Source organism: Conger conger, chromosome 8 (genome assembly GCF_963514075.1).
Source record: "Conger conger chromosome 8, fConCon1.1, whole genome shotgun sequence".
NCBI classification, from domain to species: Eukaryota; Metazoa; Chordata; class Actinopteri; order Anguilliformes; family Congridae; genus Conger; species Conger conger.
This window is the reverse complement of record NC_083767.1, coordinates 20,987,532-21,007,471: the sequence shown is the minus strand read 5'-3', so window position 1 is coordinate 21,007,471 and position 19,940 is coordinate 20,987,532. Positions and strand designations below refer to the sequence as shown.

General features: G+C 41.1%; 1 protein-coding gene across 2 annotated transcripts in view; it reads right to left on the bottom strand.

Moving 5' to 3' along the window:
- gabra4 (gamma-aminobutyric acid type A receptor subunit alpha4) overlaps nt 1-19,940 on the bottom strand; it is a 63,538-nt gene that overhangs the window by 9,290 nt on the left and 34,308 nt on the right. For both annotated transcript variants that reach the window (XM_061251198.1, XM_061251199.1), the window contains exons 3-7: nt 15,381-15,448; nt 14,630-14,850; nt 13,774-13,856; nt 10,335-10,478; nt 8,747-8,899 (exon numbers count right to left, since the gene is read on the bottom strand). In XM_061251198.1, the coding sequence (XP_061107182.1) occupies nt 8,747-8,899; nt 10,335-10,478; nt 13,774-13,856; nt 14,630-14,850; nt 15,381-15,448 (669 nt within the window). The remainder of the gene's footprint in view (nt 1-8,746; nt 8,900-10,334; nt 10,479-13,773; nt 13,857-14,629; nt 14,851-15,380; nt 15,449-19,940) is intronic.

Below are 19,940 nucleotides of genomic sequence, written 5' to 3'. Positions count from 1 at the left end.
GGAGAATTTAATCGAGATGTGCTAGTGGAAATATATATAACACTTTTATGTAATTAGAAATGTGTGTGGAAGGGAAACTATGGGTTGCCCTGTTCTTGCCCTAAATAACTGAAAACACTGATCCACTCATTACTATTATGGGGTCGTTAATATTGCTGTGGGAAGTGGACATAGCTCATTAGGGCCTGGATTGTAAAACCCAGTGTTAATTAGATTTGTGGTCTAACACCAGCCAAATGCAGCTGCAGTGGAGTTCCAGAATCCTTTTTTTAATTGGGCTCTGATTGAACAGCAGCGTTGGGGAAGCAACACTGGGACTTTGGTGAGGGAGATGAAAATGCTTGAATTGGGCATGGCACATGATTGACAGTGTACTTTTTTTCACATATTCTCCCTCTTTCGCCTTAAATGTGACAACCAGCTGACAGATGTGTTCCTCAGTGGGGAAAGATGGCCGTCTCAGAGTCATCTCTAATGCATGAAACCTTGACAGTATAGAGATCAGTTGTTTATACTGTATTCCTGCTGAGTGTGGAAACAAGACCATGGAGGAAAAAACAAAACATTGATTTAAATTGTGTGGGTCCACATCCACACAGATGTCTGTCAGGCATCCCACTTCCTGTTTTTCCTTCTTTTTTTATATTTCATTTCAAAATCACAAACAAGACGTTTTTCTAGAGATTTTTGATTGTCAATGCTATGATTTCACATATCTCTGTCATTCCATGTCATTTTGTTCAGAAATAAGGTTGTCTGAAGGTGCTCTAGCGCTCCTGTCTGAAGGCCCAGAAAATAATTTTCTTTTCACATTTCAAAGTTACGTAATCAGGAGTTGGACCGCCACACTTGGCCAGTACTGCCTGCACCCTTGCTTTGAGTATTGCCAGTGTCAAGAATTCTGAAGCAGGACATCATTCTGTTGAAAACAGCTCAAGCTAGGTTTTGAAACAGCTGGTAGCTGGTTGACCACTTCAGAACAAAATAAGAGAGTAACGGTTTGTGTATTCGTACCGAACTGTCACGGTACGGACATTACAGTTTGGTGCATGCAGTTGTACAGAGAATACACAGTAGCCTATGTGTGAAGATTGACGAACATAATGCGGAACCAAATTTCACAAGTGTGAGTTCCACCGGGAAACCTTAAGGTGTAAGCAGTTAGCAAGTTAGCAACATGCCATGCTAAGCTTAGCTCAAGCTGATTGGCGTCTGACTGGGTTCCCGTGAACTACGACTCCAATGGAGAGCGAGTGGTGGATCGGACGAGGACGGTGTGTCGGCGTCGTTTGACGGTTGTAGGGTATGTGTGCGGAAACAGATGGCATTTGGGGTTTTTTGTTGCTTTTTCCCGTTGTACAGAATTCGTACCGAACCGTGATGTCCAAACTGTGGTGTGAACCGAACTGTGACTTCTGTGTACCATTACTCCCCAAGAACAAAGTCATACTTGGCATGGTTTGACCAGCTCAAGCTATGTTTTCAAACAGCTGGTAGTGGGCAATTTCAAGCAGGCCATAGCTGGATTTTATTGATGAAATAACTATTTTTTTAGGGCTATCCTCTAAACTCAATATTACTATTCTGGTAGCACGTAACCCCTGAGTACTGCAACTTGTGTCATAAGAAATCATGTGATAAGCTTCTGATCTAGACGCAACAGGAATCATAAACTCCCAATAATAACATTTCATGTTGGCCTCAAAAATTCACATCACAAAATGTGTCTTTTGGTGGGTTTCGCTTAACACTACTCAATATTTTGATTAAATCTTATCCCAAAACAAAGCATTATCTCAGACCGTGCTCAAATGCCACTGAGGATCAGGAGCTTCTATAACTGCATTTTACACAAGAATAACCTTCCATCTGTGTTAGGTACAGTGAACACTTTAGAACAATCACACAGCAATTATTTTCATTAAAAGATTTACCTTGTGTAACTCCGAGACACTTGCTTTACTTATCAAATAGTGAAAATATCTCATTCCGAGTGTAAGTCATTAGCTCCATTTACATGGGGCTGTTTATTCCATGTTTAATCAGATTAAGAGGACGATCAGAATAAAAATGCCTCATATTCCGACTGAAATGTTCTGGAACAGGAAGATATATGCCAATAAGCCAACTAAATACATGGGGCCAGATGTACTAAGTCTTTTGCAACAATTCTTAGGAGCACATATGACACATTCTGCTCAGGAAACATGCATTGTATGAATCAAACTAGCGCACAAGGCTAGAACTGCAATATGCATGTGATCTAGAAGAGTCATTGTGAGATGTGCTTCTGTCCTTAATGCATATGCATTTAAGGGTGGATTGCACAAATAAAGGGCGGAGATATTATAAGTGTGGCTGATGTATTGTATATGTATTGCATTGAATTTACTAAAGGTGCACCAGACAGAACAGCCACTGTAGTGATATACTTTAGAAGTCATAGAAGAGTTACTTCAGAATAAAAAGTGTTGGGTGACAAAAAAGCAATCAGCTGTCCTCAGAGAAAGATCTCCTCCAATCAGTGATAACTCTCTTGTTTGCTATGGTTTTACCTGCAGAGTGTAAAATAGTCACTAGCTCATGTGCAACTGTATATGAAGGACTTGATTACAGGAAGCATTTGTTGCCGTTATTGCTGATAAAGGTGGCGCAAAGAATAATTATGCTTAAGTGGCCAATATGTCTTCATATGGGTGATGTGTGTTAACGATAACGATAACGTTTTCATGAAATAAATGTTAATTAATATTAATTTTAAAATGTGCTTTCTGTTTACAAACGTTCCCTTTGTGTAATAATACATATTACAGAGATCTGACAGATTGTGACAGATATTAATTAATAGAGGTAATCAGGGGGTCAAATACTTTTTCATGGCAATGTATGCAATAGGAGACATACAAACGCATGTAACAAACACAGTGTGAAATTATTATATTTGGTTCTGTAGCTGCTAGCATTACGAACATTTCAATAGCTACACTGTGTAAATGTAGAACTGGCTCAATTATTCCTCATGTATATCGCTTTTTGAACATGTCTCTCTGTCCTAATTACCTGCATCAGACAGGAGAAGGTAACAACATTTGTCTTCCAACCAGCAAAGATTCAAGGTTTGATTCTGCAACTTACAGTAATATGGCTGGGAAGAAAATGAATCCTATAATCTCCTATAGGCTGCATTTTCCTCCAACAGCACCCTGGCACAGGGTCTGATATCCCATTGGCCCCCCAGCATTATCTCACAAACCTTTTAATTTGAGCTATTGACGCAAAAGACTTGTCCTATAAAATATGAAATATGGTTCCGTCCGTCGAGGACAAAATTATATATCTTGAAATGCAGCTGTGGTGGAAGTGCAAAACAGGTAACTTGCCATATTTCCTTGGGACCAGGTGTACGACCCTTAACAGCAGTCATTAAGTCAGAGACCTCTATTACACTCTCTTAAATGGTTTGGAAGCTGTATCTCTTCTCTTTTTTTAAGCTAGTCACTCACACAGCAGGCACACCACAAGTAATCCTGGAGCTGTGTAAATTAATATGGTTTTACAGCTCCTTTGGTCTTTGTGATGTCTCCATCGAGTAGGGCCTCCAGATGGTATTGTTCAAAATGAGAAAGAAAGAGGTTCTTTGCGTTACCAAAATTAGAAAATGAATTGCTTATGCCTGACAGCCCAAGATATCTTGTTTTTATTTCACTTGTTTGATTTATGCCGAGTAAAAATAAAAAGCTGTTCAAGATGGATGCAAATCAACTGCAACCACAAGTACGTAAGGATGCTTCGAAATTACTACTTTTTAATATGCTTAAAGATTAAAAGATTAAAATTTTAAAGCAAGATTACTTTTCATTTTCATTTTAAAATAATTTTTAATAATTAAAAAAGGAAAAAGGCTCTGTACAAAAGACTTTGAGAACCCTGTCAGTTAGTACTTTCTAACTTGGGCAAATATAACAGCTTGTAAACGTTTCCTGTAGCCAGCTAAGAGTCTTTAAATTCACTTTTGGAATTTTTTTCCCATTTTTCCTGGCAGAATACCTCTAGCTCAGAAATGTTCTTCGGCTTCCTTGCATGTACGGCATGTTTGAGATCTCTCCACAGATTTTCAATAATATTCAAGTGGGGACCGTGGTGACCTTTCCAAAACCTTCATCTATCTTTCCTGGAGGTACTTCATGGTTGATTTCGAGGTATGCTTTGGATCATTGACTTGTTGGAATACCCAACCTCTCTTCAACGTCAATGTCTGGACTGACCTTACATTTGCCTCTAGAATTTTGTGATATTTGGTGGAAGCAATTCTTCTTTCCAATCGCACAATATTTACTGTGCTCCCAGCTGCCACACAAACCCAAAGCACCTGGATTCACATCCATGCTTAACAGTTGGCAAATTGTCTTTCTCGACAATGGCTTCACCCTTTTTTCTCCAAAAGATACCTTCTTTGGTGGTGGCCAAAAAGTTCCATTTTCGTTTTGTCAGTCCAAAGCACATTGTTCCAAGATGCTTCAGGCTTCTCAATGTTTTCTTTTGCATTCTTCAGACACTTAATTTTGAGATTGTTCTTTCTGGCAACTCTACCTTGTCTACATGGCTCAGGCAGTAAGAGCAGTCGTCTGGCAGTCGGAGGGTTGCCAGTTCGATCCCCTGCCTGGGCTGTGTCGAAGTGTCCCTGAGCAAGACACCTAACCCCCTCCTGACGAGCTGGTCGGTGCCTTGCACGGCTGCCAATCGCCATTGGTGTGTGAGTGTGTGTATGAATGAGGTGAATGAGAAGCATCAATTGTACAGCGCTTTGGATAAAGGCGCTATATAAATGCCAACCATTTACCAGTTAGAGTAATCACAAAGAATAATCCAAAAGTGTTCCCCTTTTGCACAGGGCCCTTTTTTTCCCTTTTTGTATCATTTATAAACAGTAAAAAATAAAAAAAACGAAAACAATTTTGCTTAACAATGTGCAAAAGGTCTCATGTTTAACTCCACCATTTAGAGTTCAGGTTTGCTCGATCACATACGGATTCATTGTAACAGACATTTAAACCAGGGGTGCCCAAATTTCTGCAACCCACTGTAGATATATAATTGAAGGAGATCCCTTTATCCTATATATAAAGATATGCTACAGTGTGCTGTATATATAAAGACTTTTCTAGCTGGCAACTCAGTGTGAAATCAGCACGTCTTCTTTGCCCTGGTTTGATTGCAACAAAAACACTCATCATCCATGACCACTGGACATGATTACACTCCATGGTGCAGAGAGGCATTCATGCTACGATGACCTTCAGAAATTATTGTTCAACAACATTTTGTTATGATCGTTCAAAATAAAGGCTGGGTTTAATATTTTATGTGCAGTAACCATCCATGGGGAGTGAACAGACAATGTTGCAATTCAGTTAAATAAATAAATAAATAAAGTATGCTCACATTAAATATGAAATATATAATTCCAATAAAGAAGACTCCTTGTGCAGTGACATACCACACAGTCTGGCTGTGCCATGAATAACATGTGTTGCAGGCTAATAGGTCCTAGTTGCAAGTGCCATCACCCAGAGAGGGAGGGTTCCACTTCTCAGGGTATTTGCCACCTCGTCATTCAACTGACTGCTCTCCTTTGGTTGAGTCAGACACCTGCTCTACACCTGCATAAGCTGCGTAAGTGGAGCCCTCCTCCTGCACAATGACTGCATCAGATGCGCAAATAGAGCCGTCCTCCTGCACAATGACTGCATGAGATGCGCAAATAGAGCCTTCGCCCTACACAATGACTGCATCAGCTGCGCAAATAGAGCCGTCCTCCTGCACAATGACTGCATCAGATGCGCAAATAGAGCCTTCGCCCTACACAATGACTGCATCAGATGCACAAATAGAGCCGTCCTCCTGCAGAATGACTGCATCAGATGCACAAATGGAGCCTTCTCCCTACACAATGACTGTGCAGCTCAGCTGGTGGGACTAAATAGTAAAAAGCAGCAGAGCTGGCTGCACACAGTCGTGAGGATGCGCTTGCTAGTATAAATTATCCATTTACATAGACAGTTGCAGGGATATTGGGGTAAAAATATAAAACTGGGGCAAAAAATAAACTGACATCTATGGAGCCCAAATATAAATATCCCTCATTACATTTTTGATTCACTTCCTTTTCAAATTGTCTGACCAAAGGCAAAGAGTCACATTTTCTGCCTCATTAGTATTACTATGATGGTATTAATGTGCTTCACAAATGCCCATATCCAAGGCAAATGACATAGATTCTGCATCCGTTTTGCAGCAGGATATCCAATCAATCAACAAGCCTATTGCATTCTGTCTCCGTCTCTTTCTCTCACACACACACTTTCACTCCCTCTAATGTGCTTTCAATTTTCTTGTGGGGCACTGCAACGTTTGTAGAATAACGACTTCAACAAATTTAACCTGGCATTGGAGTTCTTTCCAACATTAGAGGCAGTCTTGTTGCATAACTGATAGCAGGCAGATTTTAAAAAATGTAATGTAAAAGTACAGCTCAAAACCCTCACATAGCCGCATTATGTGTGAGAATGGGTGAACGGTGGTTTCAGGGCCTCAGAATTCAGGGTCACCCCTTCATCCTGACCTCATTTCCCCCCACTATCCACCTTCTAGAAATAATAAGACACAGTATCTCATTGGGCCACCAGAGGGAGCCCTGCATTAATTAATCGCATCTAACATAGCTGTAATAGATTAGCTGAGATCTTTTGTCAGCTCAGGACAAAAGGCAAGCAACCCACACAGTCTCCACCCCCACAAAGCCCCCCCCCCCCCCCCACACACACATACAGACACACCAGCCTGTGGCAGTATGAATACTGCCGCGGCACAGATGCTGGCAGATATCAGACAGTTTCATTAGTCTGATGGTAATAGTGGGCTTGAGAGCCATGAATCACAGCAGCCATAAAACACACTATCCAATCACACCTGCTTGAAGTCATACTGGCCAAGGTAACAGGACATAACCTACGGGTATGCAATATGAGTCTTTGAGAAACACACTGCCATACTGTGTGGTTATTCTTAACTTAAATATGGCTAATTTTGGCAAATGTCAACTGTTCTGCATCTGAGAGCACAGTGTTGCATTTGCATACTCCCAGAAATGAAGGTACGAAAATTAAATATAATTAATTTGAACCTGTTTTGCATGGAAACTGTTCTCATTTCTACCCAAAGAGAACATTACTGTACTTTCAGGGTACATTTGGGAAATTTGATACTTGAAGAACAAAAATATTCCTCCACTGTCACTTCATTTCTGAGAGCGTACAACCTCCCATAAAATGAAACAGGTGACACGGTTCTTCTATACAAATTTGCAAAAGGACTTAAAAAGGGTATATTTAGAAAAATGTGCCACCTCCTTATGCAGTTGCATTCTTGAAAAGCTTCCACCAGCACAAGGCTACAGAATCACTCTGCAGGAAGAGATGTGGAATAATCAATAATCAGTAGGCAGTCATTAACCACAGGGAAAATAAGCCCTGGACTGTGCTCTGTGGTGTCAGAAATTTTAGGAAGCATGGTCCATTTGATTTCTTAACGCCATATGAACCTTGGTAGGCCGCATACCCCGCATATATGGTCAGACGCGGTCGGTTCCAGTCCACTGGAAGCTGCTGTGCTGGTTGCACCAACCGAGCTACCAGGACTCTAACCACACTTTGTGATACACTGTTCCTCTGTACCAAGGTTGCTTTTTCATAACTGTAAGCACTGAGATAGTGATGGAAATGTTGAATATAAGATAGCACCAATAAGAATTAGGAGTGTTTGCAAAAGAAAACAAACAATGCAAATTTAAGCTCAGAATGATTTTCAGAGAGGAACAACTAAGTACCTGTAAAATTACCGGAAAACAACCTGGAAACCAGTTAGGCTTGTACCAGTGAACTATTTTGTGTCAACAAACCTTGCAAACCATTCAGCTCGGAGTTTCACTCAAACAACAACTGAATGCAACCTTCTGCGCCATGTCTAAACTGCAAACAGCTTTTCCAAAAGTCCATATTTAGTACATTACTCAAGAATAACAGTGTGCTACCTTGTACTCAAACCTGCAATCTTCATCAGTTTACTTCCATAAAACAATATTTTCAACATTCTCTAAAACTAGTTCAGAGTTTTTGTTTTCTTCAACATATGGATGGAGATCCCCAAACATGAGTAGGACCTTCCTTTCAGTACAGGATGCAGGGAAACTGAGGTATGCTCTACTTTGCCTCTTGTGGGTTTACAGACTTTGAAAGTCATCCATGGCTGTCGTGGGCATGTGAAGCAGGATGGAAATTGATATGATGATCTACTGTAACAAGGAGTTAGATGATCAGTCTAATGTTCCTTTCAGTGACCCATCATGCATGTAGGTAACAGGCACCACTGCCCTGTTTATCTACCACACTCCAGTTTTCAGTGAGATGGCACACTCAAAAACTTCCACAAAAAATAATTAGACCACTGTGAGTTGTTAGCTTAAATGATGCTTAATTGGATAGTCATTACTGATTAGCTGCACCCTGTTTGAATGCAACACAGGTTTTAAGAGTTCACATACATCAAGATGATGTGAACTCTTAAAAGCAGCAAGGAAATAACTTCCTTTTCAGAGGGATACTTGACTTTACATTTGCATGAAAATGGTAACTTGGCCTCTGACAAAAACATCATGGGTAGTGGGGTGGCATTGATGAATAATACCTACCAAATACGGTTCTGGCCGGCACGGACTCTTTATTTATCCAGAAGGACACTTGAGAGAGGATTACTGTCATGATGCAGGGGATGTATGTCTGAATCATGAAGTACCCCATTTTTCGTTTCAAGTGGAAATACACAGTCATCACCACGTATTCACCTGAAAGGTAAACACTCCTTTTAGATGTATCAAAGTCATAAAGGCAAATAAACTGACAAGAATAAGAGTAAGTCTCACTCACTTATCCTAGGAGGAAATTTTAGATGTTGGAATTATTTAGATGTCTAGATGTCAAAGTTGAGAGATGTTTTGACATACAGAGACTAGATTATCCCTGATATAGCTTAGGTTTTACCCAAATGTAGCCTGGAAACATCCTAATCTTGTACTAAGGCAATGTAATAAAATGCTACTCTCCTGACAAATAATACATCAGAACTGCTGTCATTACTAATCAATTTACTTTATTCTACTGGCAGCTGATAACTATTTTAATGGTCTATGGGGCAATCAATAGTTATATATTTTTGCTTAGGATGGTTGGAAAATATTACATTTGAGGTAAATATGAAAATAGCCAACACATAACATTCATATACAATTCTCTCCAAATGTATTGGGACAGCAAGGCCAATTCCTTTGTTTTTGCTATACACTGAAGGTAATTGAGTTTGAGGTCAAAATATGTACATGAGATGACAGATCCTCTTGGTTTTAGCCTGTGAAGACTGAATTTGTGTTAGAAAAGATGAAGACCAGAGAGCTGTCTTAGGAAGAAAAGAAAGCCATTTTGAAGCTTAGAAAAAAGGGGAGTCATTGCACAAGCATAGATGCCACACAAGTTTTGGAACAAAGTTTTATGGACCAAGATTAACCTCTACCAAAGTGATGAAAAGGTCAATTGTGGAGAAAGAAGGGATCTGCTCATGATCTAAAACATAGGGGCTCATCTGTGAAGTCAGTCAGTCAGTGTCAAAACTAATTGGGAAGAACTTCATCATGCAGCAAGACAATGACCCAAAACACTGCCAACACAACAAATGACTTCATCAGAGAGAAAAAGTGGAAGGTTTTAGACTGGCCAAGTCAATCACCAGACCTTAATCTGATTGAGTTGAGCATGAATTTCACCTCCTGAAGAGGAGATTGTTTCTAGGGATTTCCCCTTCAAACAACTGAAGGAGGCAGCAGTAAAAGCCTGGAAAAGCATCACAAAAGAAGAATGCAACAGTTTGGTGATGTCAAAGGGTCACAGGCTTGATAGTTATTGCAAGCAAGGGATATGCTACCAAATATTAAGTGTTATTTACTTTCACGTACTTTGAACATAGACCTGTAGTATATTTAAGTAGTTTAGCCATTCAAGGTGTAAATACCAGGAAATAAAAGCTGAAATTTGTAACTCTTATCTCATGTTCATCTATTTATCTCAACCCCAAATGTATTCAGTGTATTGCAAAAACAAAGGAATTAGCCTTGCTGTTCCAATACTTTTGGAGGGGACTGTAAATGACAATGCAGCAGTCCAGTATGAGTCTGTCAGATTCACTCAATATTCTTTGGACCCTGAACACAGTCAATCATCTTATAATACCTGTGATCGATTTTACAGTTTCACTGGAGACTGTCTGGCCAATTAGATCATACTGCACAAGACTGGATGACTCTGGGGGTACTTCCACTGAATGCTGGGGTCCTTTGGTCCAAGTGTAGATCATCTCTGTTTTGGGATAAGCATCTATGAGAAGGAAGGAATGCGTGAGTGCCAAGGGGAGGGATACATACCCAATACACAGCTGAGCTCTGAAAACCACCCGCAAGCCAAAAGAGAGGCACTGGCAAAATGCCACACTTTTGCTCAAAATTATTTTCTCTCTCACTGTCTGCCCCTGTCATCTGACATTCCTTGTCACCTCAGTCAATATACTGTATGTGGTAGATGTCCAGATTCCTTCTCATCATACCAACATCGACATCCCAGGAGGGTCATCTGTTACCTTTTTTTAATCCTTTGATTAAAAATGATTAAACATCAATGTTGCAATGTTTCAATAAATCTCTTCAGTTTAGACTTTCTCATTAATCCCTGTTGTACAAGTACTAAAATGTAATCAGTTCAGAGTTCAGAGGTACTGGGGATGTCAGATCTTTATTCAGACATGTATTTATTAAGATTTACAGCTCCAAGACAACAAAAAGTAAATAAACACAGACCGCACTGAAATACATGAAAGTAAACCATCACAGGCCGTGACACACCCCTGAGAGGATAGAGAGTTGGACACAGAGAGATATAGACATTCTGGATTGCATTACCGTTTTATTTTATTACAGGAGCTAGAATGAGAGAGATAAACACATGCCCCAAACAGAAAAATAAAATAAAAACATATTCACAAGTCACCCTCACGGGATCCGGGCTAAAACAACAAATGAAAATAACCAATGTAAAGAAAATAACCAGAATTGCGTAGCTGTGTTGGTGTTTTCATTTTTTTGCTTTTCAGGCATGTTGGCTCTCTCTCCACTCCCGTGTGCTCCCAGTCTCAGACCCCTACTGTAGAAAGAGCATATTTTCTTGACTACTTGAACAGGTGTGTGCCGATGTAACCAGTCGGCGTAGTCCTCGCGTTTCCCTGCTTCCTTTCCGCAAACTGCACCCTTGCCAAACCCCCCCCCCGGCACATCCGTTTGCAGACCCCGACAAATGGATTACTCCAGATACCACCGGGTAACCCTGCCATTCATCTGGTACAGCCACTGGAGCGGGGCATGGTCCAAATAGAGGAAATGTTTTCCCAGGAGTCAGTACCCATTTTATAGCAAGACATTCCTTTTCGATGGTACTGTACCAACTCTCCCTGGGGCTGAGCTTCCAGCTGATGTACCTGTCGCTACTCCCCCTCCACCTCCAGTGACAACACCGCCCCCAGTCCTCTATCCAAGACACCGGTCTGAAAGGGTTTTGTGAAGTTAGGGCTAATGAAGAGAGGGCCGCCACATAAACACGCTTTAATGTTCAGAAACACCACCCTGGCACTGCTCCATCCACTGGATGGATCTGAGGCTGCTTTCGAGTGAGATCTGTCAAAGGGCTAGCGAGACTAGAAACATCTTGGATAAGTCTCTAGGTTAGCATTCCAGTTACCACTGTATTCACTGCAATTGCAAATCTGCAACTGAAACCATTGTGTTATCTGTTATGCTTGATATACTCTACTACAGTTAATTAAGAAATTAAAAGATACAATGTAAAGTCACTTTATATACAGTATATAACTGTTACTGCCCTCACCAAGGTAGAATTTTGCAATCAGCTGGTCTGCAGTTGGTCAATTGTTGTTCCTTGGACTGCAAATTCATGAATGGTTTTCACGATCTATTACTGCCCATTATTTCCCTTTATTCCCTGTCTTTCCCTCAGAACTCCACAATGACATCACATTCGATACCACTGCTAGCGGAACAAGACCTACAGTATCAACACATGTAGGGGTCTTGGTCACTGAAGCTTCAGTCAAATGGAGCCAATAAATCACCCCTGTTGCACAGTCACTGGGCAGTACTCTTGCAGCCTTGCTACCCATAATTATACGCAACCAGGCTTGTCTAGTATTTTTATTGCATGACCTTATGCAGACTGTGTTACTCGCTTTATTAATGGTCAAGACATCGCTGTATGGCAGCTTTATATATAAGCGCTGTTCTGCAACTAATTCACTTCCTGTAGTTTCATAAAGGTTGATAGTGGAGTTTTTCTGGTCAAAGAACTACTTTAGTTTGTTGACTCAGCTTTATTTGTTACTCATAACTGAGCAAAGTGTAAGTACATGCCCCCATTTTGCTCTATTCCTCTTCATTACTTATGAATGTTGTTAATTTTGTCAAAATGCTCAATAAAATATGGTTCATGAAAAATAATTTTTAAAGTTGAGGCCAAAGCACCATCGTAGTTAGACTGAACCCAACCAGCATCCCCCAGCCTGTGTACTGAGTTGCTGCACCATGTCGAGCTGCTGAGGGTGAGGCGGAATAGGTCTGCTCTAACCTGGGGCAGAAAGGGTGTTCTTGACCTTTCTTGAAATATAAGCTGCATCAGATTAGCTTCTGCTAACCACAGGGACATGAGAAAAATGAACAAAAATGAAAGAATCAAATTTGTCTCCCACCATGCCACAATCCAAGGTACAGGACAAGGGCAGTGGAAAGAGGAGGGGGGGAGGTAGCGGCTCCATTCCTCATATTTTTCTCTTTCTTCTCCTTGATGGCTGTTATATCATCGCATCGCTGCGGTGCTCTGATAAGCAAAGGGAAACGGGCTGCTTGAGAGCATTCGGCAGACGCTGCCTGTCTCAACTGTTGTTTCAGTGCTCCATTTTGGCAAGAAACCAAATTTGAAAGGAGCTGACGTAGAGGGCAAATATTTGTCACAAAATATCCGGATGCTCCTCGATTTAGCCTGCCGCACTGATGGCCCATAATATGCAATCGGCTGGAGGATTTCCAAAGCTTAGAAGTCCATGGCTGAAGGTCAGCATTCTCAGAGGTCATAATTTACTCAAAATTGCCAGACACTGCACAAAACAAATAAGGTGGACCGAAAACCTTTTTCCCAAAAAATATATATTTTTAATTAAAAAAAACAAATAGCAGAAAGAAATAATAAATGTATTGTGATAAGAGTAAGCTTAAATGTCTAGGATGTGGCTTTTTTCCTATTCAGGGAAAATCTATTATTGTCTAAGTAAATGGTGGCCTGGTGATAGTAGCTTTTTGTTAGCCATACTATGTGTTCAGGGTATGGGGTGTGCCCCAATTAGAAATTGTATTTTACAGTATCCACTTTATCAGAAAATGAACCCTGCTAAATATTTTGGATATACCAGCTGAAGCTGTAGAAGGTCAAGTGCTTTCTGTGGAATTTATTTTCTCATAGAATCTAGATGCATTTTTAATGTCCAGGTGCCCCATTCAAACCACCATCAATCACCCAACTAAAGCAATCACACACTCCAACAGTGGTTTCAACTTACAGCTTCCAAACTTCAGAGGACAAGCATGGCCGTCCATGGGGAAGTCCACCAGCCTCATCGGACACTCTGCACTTATAGTTAGCCTGGAAAAAATATGAGACAGTGCATCACCTGCCAGCGCTACTACACTCAGTCAGCACTTTATTAGGTATTTATTAGACTTATTTTTTAGACATATTAAGTCTTCTGCTTCTATAGCCTATACACTTTGACCTCTCTCATTCACAAGGTGCTTGTGTCCACAGAAATGCTGCTCACTGGATGATTTTAGTTTTTCTCCAGATCATTAATTTTATTCATTCATGTCTATTTTCCCTAACCTAGACCTGCTGCTACATTTTTCTGCCCAGGACATTGGCATGGATTACATAAATATGTACCCTTAAGTGTCTACAAATTCTTTTTCCATGCATTTTGGTGGTCATTGAACTTTCCAGAACGAGCATGTGAAGAAAATAAATGTTGTATTTTGTCAAAATCAGTCAAAATGAACACTGGTAGCATGGTGACTGAATGCACGTTACGGACTCCTGCTGAAGCACTTATTGTGAACCTGTTCTGTTGACCTGCCTATATTTTTTTAGTCATGTGCACACACTGGTATTGAATAGCACCAGACTGGGATCAAATGCATAAGTGTTTTCGATTTCCAATACTTTTCTGTGCTCAATTGATCTTGCCTGGTGAAACTGTCCCAGCCAAGAGGACCAGAAGGCAGGGTTTGCAGTTATGAGAGCGTATTTCTAGGTTTCAAAACACCAGAGAAGCTCAGTAAAACATTACATATTTGACCCAGGTCTGCACTGCACAAAGTTTGTTAAGGACTGACTGATCTGGTCTGTTAATTGAGCGATACCTCATAGTGTACAGGATTGTGCCATTCTTCATAATGCGGAAGAGCTTATTCGGAGCAGTCATGTTGTGGGCCACAGACTTCTTTCCATTCCTGAAGAAGGTGTCGGGGGTCCACACCTTGGTGACCATCAGGTTGTTGAGTCTCAGGATCTCGATGGGGCCCTCATACCGGAGTCTCCTGTCTACCCATGTCTGGCGGAAGAAGACGTCCATTGTGTACTCCTGAACAATACAAAAATATGAAAGGACCAGATCAATGTTCCCAGTTTGTACAGGAAGCCCTCCAGTTAAAAAAAAACTGGGAGGCATAGGAGATCAGATAAGCCACGATACTTGTACATCTGATGCTGCTGTAGGTCAGATATACACAAACACATTCACACACACTCACACACCCACATGCTAACACACACTCGCAAATTAACTGAAGTATTATAACTGTTGGGGAAGTGAGGATTAAGTAAAATAGGTTTATTTTCTGATTCTCTGTAATGCATTTTTACTGCCGAAAACTAACGCTAACATTTTCTGGCCCTGCTTGTACAAGCAGTTCTGCTATTTATACAAATATTTTTAATTTCCATGTACATTCTTTGTAATACTTTGTTACAAATGTCTGTGGAATATAACATGAACTTCAAACCTCCTCGTATTGTTTAAAACCAATCAGAAACAAAATAAACAGGTTTCAGTTAATACCTGTTTGTTACATTGCTTATTTATTCACAAAGATTTGTGATCTGGACACTCACCATTTCCACATCAGAAACAGGCCCAAAGCTTGTCACGTATATGTCCGTTTTCACTTCTGTCACTGGGCCTATCAAAAAAAAAAACATGGCAATTCAAAAAAGATTACACTAAATAAAGAGATGCACACCATATCCATCAAGCAATGAAAAGTGCAATAATCTCATTAATATGCATGTGCACAATACAAAACTAGGATAAATAAATCCACAATGTGGGGGTTTCATTAACAGGAGAGGTAAAGAAAGCTGTACACAGCAGAATATTTTTAGAGTGGAGGATCTCAGAAAATAAAATAACTTTTATCCTTACAGTTATACCATAATTACCATAATTATTGTCCTCACAAATTACACTGATCATTTAAAATGTAGAACCAATTCTTTTTTTTCCTCTCTTCCAAGACCTGTCAGCAAGTTGCCTAGTACATCCCTGCTTTGGATGTACCATTCCAATTCGTTTTGAGAGGCAGATTAGTTTTCATAGTCAGTGTAGAATTTTCATTTTATCCCTCTCATTTCCCAATTTGGAATGCCCAATTATATTGATAAGTGGAGCTCATTCCTCCTGTTACATCTGTTACGACCTGGACTAGGGTCAGAAGTTTTGAAAGGTAAAAAGCTTTCAAATATACATGATACCTTATGTAAATAAGGAGTTGCTGTAAGGTGTAGGCTACTGACTCCAACAGGCTTCAAGTCTTTATGCTAAGCAAACACGTTTTGCTAACATGGAATTGGACATGGAAAAGCCAATGAATGCATGAAAATGAAATGGAACATCTCGTCTCTAAGTCAGAGTAAGTCGGAAAAAAGGTATATTTCCCAAAATGTTTGTTCTGAATGCCTACTCTTGGTTTTAGCCATGTGTCTTGCCGGTGAAGTCTGCATTTGTGTTTGAAACGATAAACCAACATGAAGACCAGAGAGCCGTCTTCGGCAGAAAAGCAAGCCATTTTGAAACTTGTAAAGGGGGATATCTGAGCCATTGCACAAGCATTGGCGATACCTTGTACAACAACTTGGAATGTCCTGAAAAAGAAAGAAACTGCAGGCGTACTGAGCAACAGACATCAGATCGACATCAGGTCGACCAAGGAAAACAAAACAACAGTTTATGACAGGAACATTGTGAGCGCTGTGAAGAAAAACCCCAAAACATCAGTCAGTGACATCACAAACAATCTCCACAGGGCAGGGGTGAAGGTATCTCAATCAACCATTCGAAGGCTTAGAGAGCAACAATATAGAGGCTATACCACAAGATGCAAACCACTCACCAGTAGTAAGAATCAGAAGGCGAGAATAAAATTTGTAAAGAAGTGCAGAGATGAGCAAACGTTCTGGACCAAAGTTTTATAGACTGATAAGACCAAGATTAACCTCTACCAAAGAGATGGAAATGCCAAAGTATGGAGAAATAAGGGATCTGCTCTTGATCCAAAACATATGAGCTCATCGGTGAAGCACGGTGGAGGAAGTGTCATGGCTTGGGCTTGCATGGCTGTTTCTGGAGTGGGCTCACTAATCTTTATTGATGATATAAATGATAATAAATCTTGGTAGCAGCAAGGTGAATTCAGAAGACTCCAAAAACATTCTGTCTGGCAACTTAAGGAGAAATGCGTACAAATTAATTGGGAGGAACTTCATCATGCAGCAAGACAAGAAACTCCCGAAACTCATTGCCAACACAACAAAGGACTTCATTAGGGAGAAAAAAAAAAGTGGATGGTTTTCACCAGACCTTAACCCAATTGAGCATGCATTTCACCTCCTGAAGAGGAGAAGGGAAAACCTCAAATCTGAACCCCAAATGTATTCAGTGTATTGCAAAATCAAAGGAATTGGAGGGGGCTGTACATGGAAAGTAGGTCAATTATATATATAAAAATAAATTGCTCAATTGACTGAACCATTCAAAACAAATCACTCTCATAAAATAGCAAATAATATTGCATCATCAAAGAAAAATAGAGAAAAATGCAAAATTACCGCATTCAACTTTAACTCGAACTAAACTGGCCTCTTCTTTCTCTGTTCAGTTATTATAGGCTACTACCATGTTATTTTCTCATAGTGGTTTTTTATAAATTTCTGGCCTATTTATCTTTATTCATCGTCGTTTTTATGACTGGATTCTTGTGTGATGATAATGCAGCTATTAAATAGGTCTATACTGCGATATTATGTATGATATACGATAATAGGCTATCAAACAAAGATGCTGCTTAGTTAAAAAACCTTCACACTGATTACTGCATTGATTAAGTTATGAATCTGTTAGGAAACTTATATATAAAACGTATATATAAAGCGTGCAGTCCTCAGATTACCTTTAGACATTCACATTATCCCGTTGCAAACTGATGAACTGCAGCTTATGGATATGAATTCTGTGTCCCATTCAGACCTCTACCTGGCCTCTTGTGTTCTCTGCTGTGTCTTGTGAAATGATTTTGGATGTATTCACTATCATGTTATTCTCACCCCTGTCACTGTCAAGACCAAGTGTATGAAACAATGGCTCCGAAAAATATGGGACAATATGATCCAGTAAAGGACACAGTATTTCATGTTTCAATACGGGACGATCCCATATCATAAGGGATGGGTGGCAACTCTAATGGGGAAATGGAATGAACACTGCAGGCTGATGGGTAACTCAGGTCCTGTCTGCCTAACCAAATCAAAATAAACCTTGGCTAGTCAAAGGTTTACCAGGCTCAAAGTGGCAGGTAGCCACTCCCAAGATCACCTTCAAATATAATAATGGAAAAATAATAAAGCAAAATAACAAATAGTGTCCCAATGGAAGGATGCAATCCACCTGGAAATACTGTAACTTACTGGAGTCACTATATGGCGAGCAGAGGGGCAAAGCAAAGCCAAAGTCAGGGGTGAACAGAGTCAAGCATGAGTGGTTCACTGGGTAAAACATATGAAAAGGCTAGGCGAGAATCATTCGGAAAGGACGAGGCAGTGGTCATATAAAATTTCTAATCAGTAAACAAATAAAATGGCGGCCTTATCAAATAAAAGAACCGGAAGCGGCAATCTAGGGCAAACTGAAAGTGAAGCAAAGATGCACAACTGTTAAAAAAAACAAAACTAAATCTTGCGACAGAGGTCGTTACACTTCAAGAAAGCGAAGGCAAGTGTATGTTCCCCTCCAAAACGTGTTTTTTCCCCACTGAGGCATTGGTATGAAGAGGAGGATTCATTCATTCATTCATTCATTATCCTAACCCGCTTATCCTGAACAGGGTCGCAGGGGGGCTAGAGCCTATCCCAGCATACATTGGGCGAAAGGCAGGAATACACCCTGGACAGGTCGCCAGTCCATTGCAGGGCACACACACCATTCACTCACACACTCATACCTATGGGCAATTTAGACTCTCCAATCAGCCTAACCTGCATGTCTTTGGACTGTGGGAGGAAACCGGAGTACCCAGAGGAAACCCATGTGAGCACGAGGAGAATATGCAAACTCCACACAGAGAGGCCCCGGCCGACCGGGATTCGAACGTGCCGCCCAAGGAGGATTCATGCAGACTGTAAACAGAGGCTTATGGAAAGCCAAATGAGGATGTATTCCATATCCACCACAGTCCACTATTCAGCACACAAGTGGCCTTTTAACCCTTTCCACTTTGGCACCCAAGAAGGCAATTTAAGCCCACCCTCCCCCCTCCCCCTCCCCCACTGTGCCCTTCCCCCCCTCTAGGCCCATCCCTTCCTTTTCCACTTTCTCCCCCCTTACAGACTCTGATGTTTCTCAACTCCTGCTCTGCCACTGCCCTACAACCTGTGCCCTTGACCCTATCCCCTCTTCTCTTCTCCAAACTATCACACCTGACATTCTCCCATTTGTCACCTCCCTTGTCAACTCCTCCCTGTCATCCGGCTGTTTTCCAGCATCCTCCAAGAGGGCCCACATCACTCCGCTGCTAAAAAAGCCTACACTGGATCCCTCCATCATCCAGAACTACCGCCCGGTATCTCTTCTTCCTTTCCTTTCTAAAACTATTGAACGAGCCGCTTCTACTCAACTTTCTTCTTTCTTTTCTAACAACAACCTGCTAGACCCCCATCAGTCTGGCTTCAGATTGGGCCACTCGACTGCGCTCCTCTCCGCCAGTGAGTCACTCCATGCCGCACGAGCAGCCTCCCTCTCCTCTGTCCTCATTCTTCTAGATCTCTCTGCTGCCTTTGACACTGTGGATCACTCCATCCTCCTGTCTGCCCTGTCAGCAACGGGCATCTGTGGCACAGCCCTGGATTGGATTGAGTCCTACCTCTCTGGTCGCTCCTTCCAGGTTGCCTGGGCTGGTTCGGTATCAACACCTCGGCCCCTCGCCACAGGAGTTCCCCAGGGCTCAGTCCTAGGCCTGCTTCTTTTTTCTCTTTACACTCGCTCCCTTGGCCCTGTTATCACTGCACATGGGTTATCCTACCACTGCTACGCGGACGATACCCAACTCTTCGTCTCGCTCCCGCTGTCTGATACGCAGGTTTCAGCCCGTATCTCTGCTTGCCTGAGGGACATCCAGAGCTGGA